Raw genomic sequence first — 6,000 nt, 5'->3', positions numbered from 1 at the left:
CTAATTGTCACTAGTCTTGGGTTATTTAATTTAATCTCTTTGGTTCAGTCTGCATGTGTGTATACTAGTATACTATCCTAATCAATGAGCTAATAAATAAAATGTAAAGATAATTCACTTTGAGATACTTTTTTTGTTTAGATTCTTGCTTTGAAATGAAAAATAATGCAAGAGGATGTAGATTTGCTTATTCAAAAAGGTGTCAAAGTACTCCATAATCCATAATATACATGGTCCCTGTTGTCTCTTAAATGTTGGTACTCTCTCTCTCTCTCTCTCTATCTCTCTCTCTCTCTCTCTCTCTCTCTCTCTCTCTCTCTCTCTCTCTCTCTCTCTCTCTCTCTCTCTCTCATGTACAAAAAATGTAAGACATAAGCAACCTGTGCAAGATATGTTTATATTTCGATTCCCCCACACAGAAGCAGGACTAGCTTATCTTTTCCTCTGTGTATTGAACAAATATTTATGTAATTCAATAAAAAAAACAATAGCAACTGCAGTGATATTGCACTAGACATCTGTTCATTCTTGCGCCCCTTCTCAATATCTCCATTGGCAGAGACGCCCAAGCCATCTCCTGCTTCCTCTTCCCGTTCTTAATATTCGTTGTCTTCTTCCTCATCCTGGTTGGAATCTCGGGCAACTTCCTCGTAGTCGTGTTCCAGTGCCGCCAAATCTTCGCGGGCCTCGGCGAACTCTCCCTCCTCCATACCTTCGCCGACGTACCTATTCGATTCAGACGGAATGTTTCGCGTTAGTTTCTCATAACAATGACTGATTAAGTCTGGGAATTTTCCCCTTTGGAGTAGTAAACACATTTTTCATGGTAAGTCGAGATTGAAAAGGTAATCATTATATCTCTTGAAGATCTGTAATAGCTATAATAGTTTTAATTTCAATTTCTGTAATGTCATTAATATCAACGCCAAAATTCTTATTTTTTCCCAATTTCTGTTTTCCACTGCCACATATGATAATTTAGGCGCCTGAATTTGCTTTGATATTTAAAGAAAAACAAAATGAGCAAGTGTACGTCCATTCAGGTACCGATTTTCGTTCATATATAAAGAAAACAATTGAATTGACTAGTGTGCATCAGTAAACTGCACATCAATATAGTTTTAAATCTCGAAGAGACTGATCCTCCGAATAATTTCTGTAACACCATCCCAAGCATACACACAAAAACCTGATTTGTGAATATTTCGTTTGGACTTACCAGTGAACGAAAGCTCTCTTGGAGTACATGAGGTCGAATTTGTGGTTGAGTCTGGCCCATGCCTCTGCAATGGCAGTCGTGTTGGAAATCATACATACAGCCCTCTGGGTTGGGGCCATATCTCCGTTAGGGATCACGGTAGGGGCTTGGTAGTTGATTCCAACCTGAGGAAAAAGGTACATTAGAGTAACTGTGATTGATTGATTGATTGATTTAAAGTTTTGGAAATTTATGAGGGGGAAAAATTTTAAAAGTCATTTGAGCCGGAAGACGTTCAACAATGGTGATGTAGGTCATTTTGGCTGTCAATCTTAAGTATATAAACTGCTAATTAATGTTAGCTTGTGCAAAGGAATTGAAGTTCACCAGAGGATACAACATGCAGCCGGCCGCATGTTGACGGATGCATGGAAAATTTTGCATAAAAGGAAAACTGGTGTGCATGAAGATATTTCTGTTTTTTTTTTCTTTTAAGTATACATGTTAAAAAATTTTTTCTTTGATCTTTTTTGTTTCATCAACTATCGATAAATATCAATGTGCTTCCTTGAAAACATACAAGAAAAAATTCATATTATCTAATATAAAATTTTATTCCCTGTCTACCTGCATCCCGCAAGCCTCCTTTTCTTTGTTTTTTGACTTTGATATGGATATCAAGTGGATCATTGTATTATATCCATAAAAATGAATTGATGAACCTGTTCCTTTTAAGAAGTGTTATAGGAGCTTGGGAGGTCAAAGGCAGGACTATAATTTAGAAGCTTTGTGATAGATGGGTAGAAACCGTTGCCGACTGTACAGTCGACTAATTTGATAACTACACTGTTAAAAAAACCCGTAATTTTAATCGGAAATTTTACGTAAAAATATACTGTTCTAAGCCGTATTTTAGTAAAATACAGGCGACCGTAATTTTACCATACTTCGTTCTTATATTTTACGGGTTAGTTACCGTAATATCACTTTTTTACGTCAATATCTCCGTTATTAAAGCTGTAAAAATCCTGGAATAAATGTTGCCAGGCATTTAACAATTAATTAATGCAAATTTTTAACAGTGTAGGATAATACAAGTCCAATAATACGTTACCTTGAATCCTGTAGGACACCAATCCACGAACTGTATTTGGCGCTTGGTTTTGATGGCAGCGATGGCCGAGTTGACATCCTTTGGTACGACGTCCCCTCGGTATAACAGACAGCAAGCCATGTATTTACCTGTGAAAACAAACCTTTATGTTAGAGCAGCAGAAATCCCTTGTCTTGGCTCCATGAGTTGAGATTAATTTCAGAGGATATATTCTTTCTTTTAGGGAAAAATCACTATTATGTTGGTTAAAAGTTGCAGTCTATATATGTGATATTTGTGAATGTTAGTTTATGTTTCATGAATAATTTTCTCCTCTCCTCTCTCTCTCTCTCTCTCTCTCTCTCTCTCTCTCTCTCCTCTCTCTCTCTCTCTCTCTCTCTCTCTCTCTCTCTCATATCTTTACCTCTTCTAGGGTCACACTTCACCATCTGGTTGGCTGGTTCAAAGCAAGCGTTGGTAATCTCGGCCACAGAAAGTTGTTCATGGTAAGCCTGAGGAGAAATAGAATATTTAACATTTGATTTCTTTTATGGTCCATTACACGATCAGAAATCATTAACGTCATTCAAAATACTGCCTCTGATACTAACCATAATGAAACCTAGTCGTATTTTAATGTAATAATATAAAAGAATTGACCTTTAGTTTTTATTATGTTAATTGCTTATTGGTTTTCCTTCAATCGGAAGCGAGTTTCACCAATAGCAAGATAAAAATGTTAAGGTCCGGTTATTTAATTGTTTTTTTTATCATTCCGGAAGTTGCAAGACCGACCAGTCTTATTATCAGCGGTGCAATGAACAAAATTACAAGAAAAACGAAGGCAACAATGGACGCTGACCCATCTGATGAAAGAGAGAAGGGGTTCACGTCAGGTAGGAGTTAGGAGTGTGTTACGGGTGTCCTGTAGATGTCAGAATGCAGGGAGGGGGAAACGATTCTTTTTATCATAGGCTTCCAAGAACAAAGAATCATTCAACCCACTTCTACTCCAACGTTTACGAGATACCTACAGCAAACCTAAGACTCCTACCTGAAGTCAATTTCCATTCCCATCAACGCAATCCAGCTTTTTTTGCCCGGTGCATTTTGGCCAGACAGACTTGGAACCCCTATAGAATTCCTAGCTCTGAATCTTGTTTGGCCAACTCTTTTCCTTCCACCCAACACTTTTGTGCAATATTGCATTTTCTTGTGTTTTGTTCATTTGACTTATGAGTACTTTTATTAGCTCCCAGCTGAAGAAATGAAATCCTGATAAAAGCTTAAAAAGGGGTAAGAGAGTAATGAACTGCCTAGCTGATATCAAATTTTTTATCTATATTGTTTACTTTAAAGCATGATTGCCGTATAAAGGGCAAAAAAGATACTAGTGATAATTCTAGGTCGAGAAGTTGGTTTATTTTAAGCCCGGCCTTATGACAGCTTGGACTCGTGTACAACGTCAGCCCATGTGATAACTCGTTAAAGGTAATGAGAGGCCTAGTGTAAAAACTTGGACTCGTCTCACCAAACCAAGATCCCATTTTATTTCTAGCTTTTTTATCTGCATTTGGATACAATATTTTATTTTTAGCCTAATGCATCATTGGAAAATATACTTCAAACAGTTTTACTTATATGAAGTTAACCTGTTGCACTAACTCACCCTTTTCTTTTATTATAATAATTTCAGTCTTCTTGCATAATAGGCACATAAGATCCTGAAACCAATGAAGATTGCATTTCAATCGGAAACATAAGAACATTCAAAAGTCTTTTGGGACACATACCTTCTCGACGCTGAGAACTGGTGCGTAGGTAACAAGTGGGAAGTGAATTCTTGGGTAAGGCACCAAGTTGGTCTGGAACTCTGTCAAGTCTACATTCAAAGCACCATCGAACCTGTTGGGTTTAAAAACAGCAGTTAATTATGCTTGGCTTTAAAAGAGATTTATTGTTGATCAGACATTAAACTATTCTCTAGGAGATCCCAGTGTTGACTAAGGTGTCCGAGTCCAGGTCCAACAGAGTAATCTATGTGAAAATCATCAAACCATTAGATGATTGTACCTTCAAATGGGAAGGATTTCTTGGTACATGATTTTTGCTAGGTAATGGTAATATAAATAAATGATCCTTTCAGTACATTCACCATTCCGTAACGGTAGGCCTATTCCATGGCAGTAAAGATTGTTAGTCTTAAGGAAGCATAAATCATTGCGTGAATGCTTCACCATTTACAGAATATCCTGACTTTGCACATTAGGTATTTTAATTTGTAAGTGTGTCTGTATTCTAGGCTAATTGCTTGGTTTCATGATAGGGCCTAATATTCTAATAGTTTTATAAGATTAAGTTCCACAAAATCCTGCTTGACTTGGTCTAGTTTAGTTTCTGTGTTGAAACAGTCCAAACGGCGAATTATTGTCACAGCTACATTAAAATCACATCCAATACTTTACTGTAAGAATTTCTTTTTACTTACCTAAGAGATGCTGTAATGGAAGATACAATCTGTCCAATCAAACGGTTCAGGTTTTCATAAGAAGGCCTTTCAATGCCCAAATTCCTACGGCAAATGTCGTAGATGGCTTCATTGTCTACCATAAAGGCACAGTCGGAATGTTCCAGGGTCGTGTGTGTTGTTAGGATGGAATTGTAAGGTTCTACCACAGCAGTACAAATCTGAAATATTGAAAGTTATTTTAGGATATCATGGACATTTTCTTTTCTTTGTAAAGGACTGCACACGTCACTCCTCGTTTCATAGATGGGATAGAATGATGGTATACAAGATTTTAATTATCATATTAAGTCCAGTTTTCCAAGGATAATTTTCGTTGACCACTTATGCAAAAAGGTACATGAGATAATCTTATTTTATACTAAATATTTTTTTTTTTTTCAAATCATCTCGATAGGTCTTTCATCTGAAAGAGAATATAGTAGTTTTTTCACATTTTTCCAACATTTGTAGGCACCAATTTGTATAGTTAAAATTACTAGTATGAATTTTTTACAAGATGCTATTTCACTGTCGGAGTATTTACCTTTGACAAGCACGATATAAACTTTAAAATTATATTTATAGGACTTTTAAACATACCTGGGGTGCTGGATAGACTGTAAACTGAAGTTTGCTCTTCTTTCCATAGTCCACCGACAGCCTCTCCATCAGAAGAGAGGTGAAACCTGAGCCTGTACCTCCACCAAATGAGTGGAAGACAAGGAAGCCCTGCAATTGAGATTTGATCATAAGACTCATTCCGTTGCTTCACAAATTTTCTTAGATACTTTTTCTCTGGAATACATCTGTTACTAATTAGATACACGTTTTTATAACAAATCATGATATAAAACATTAGGAGAATAAAAAGTGTTATTAAAATGCAATTAACATTTTCTACTGCAGACTTGGATTTTTTTAAAACTTTTGGTCTGTATTATGTGACTTACCTGTAGTCCTGAGCAAGCATCAGCCATCTTGCGCATCTTGTCCAGAACAAGATCGACTTGCTCTTTCCCAATGGTGTAATGCCCTCTGGCATAATTGTTAGCAGCATCTTCCTTGCCATTGATCAGCTGTTCTGGATGGAACAGCTGCCTGTAAGGTCCTGTCCTCACAGTATCTGTGTAAAAAAAATTCTCAGTTAAGCTGTATTGTTGTAAATTAAAACTTAAGGAGTATTAAGTTACAGTGTAGCAT

At 36.6% G+C, this 6,000-nt stretch overlaps 1 protein-coding gene across 2 annotated transcripts in view; it reads right to left on the bottom strand.

The window, feature by feature from the left end:
• Nucleotides 1-269: 269 nt before the first annotated feature.
• The window catches only part of LOC137642702 (tubulin alpha-2 chain), a 63,852-nt gene continuing 58,121 nt past the window's right edge, over nucleotides 270-6,000 (bottom strand). For both annotated transcript variants that reach the window (XM_068375495.1, XM_068375496.1), the window contains 8 exons: nucleotides 5,751-5,923; nucleotides 5,401-5,529; nucleotides 4,780-4,979; nucleotides 4,085-4,196; nucleotides 2,716-2,803; nucleotides 2,313-2,440; nucleotides 1,220-1,383; nucleotides 270-726 (listed from right to left, as the gene is read on the bottom strand). In XM_068375495.1, coding sequence (XP_068231596.1) covers nucleotides 597-726; nucleotides 1,220-1,383; nucleotides 2,313-2,440; nucleotides 2,716-2,803; nucleotides 4,085-4,196; nucleotides 4,780-4,979; nucleotides 5,401-5,529; nucleotides 5,751-5,923 — 1,124 coding nt within the window. In that variant the 3' untranslated portion in view covers nucleotides 270-596. The remainder of the gene's footprint in view (nucleotides 727-1,219; nucleotides 1,384-2,312; nucleotides 2,441-2,715; nucleotides 2,804-4,084; nucleotides 4,197-4,779; nucleotides 4,980-5,400; nucleotides 5,530-5,750; nucleotides 5,924-6,000) is intronic.

Source organism: Palaemon carinicauda, chromosome 6 (assembly GCF_036898095.1).
Source record: "Palaemon carinicauda isolate YSFRI2023 chromosome 6, ASM3689809v2, whole genome shotgun sequence".
NCBI classification, from domain to species: domain Eukaryota; kingdom Metazoa; phylum Arthropoda; class Malacostraca; order Decapoda; family Palaemonidae; genus Palaemon; species Palaemon carinicauda.
The sequence above is the reverse complement of the archived record's forward strand: the minus strand, read 5'-3'. Positions and strand labels throughout refer to the sequence as shown.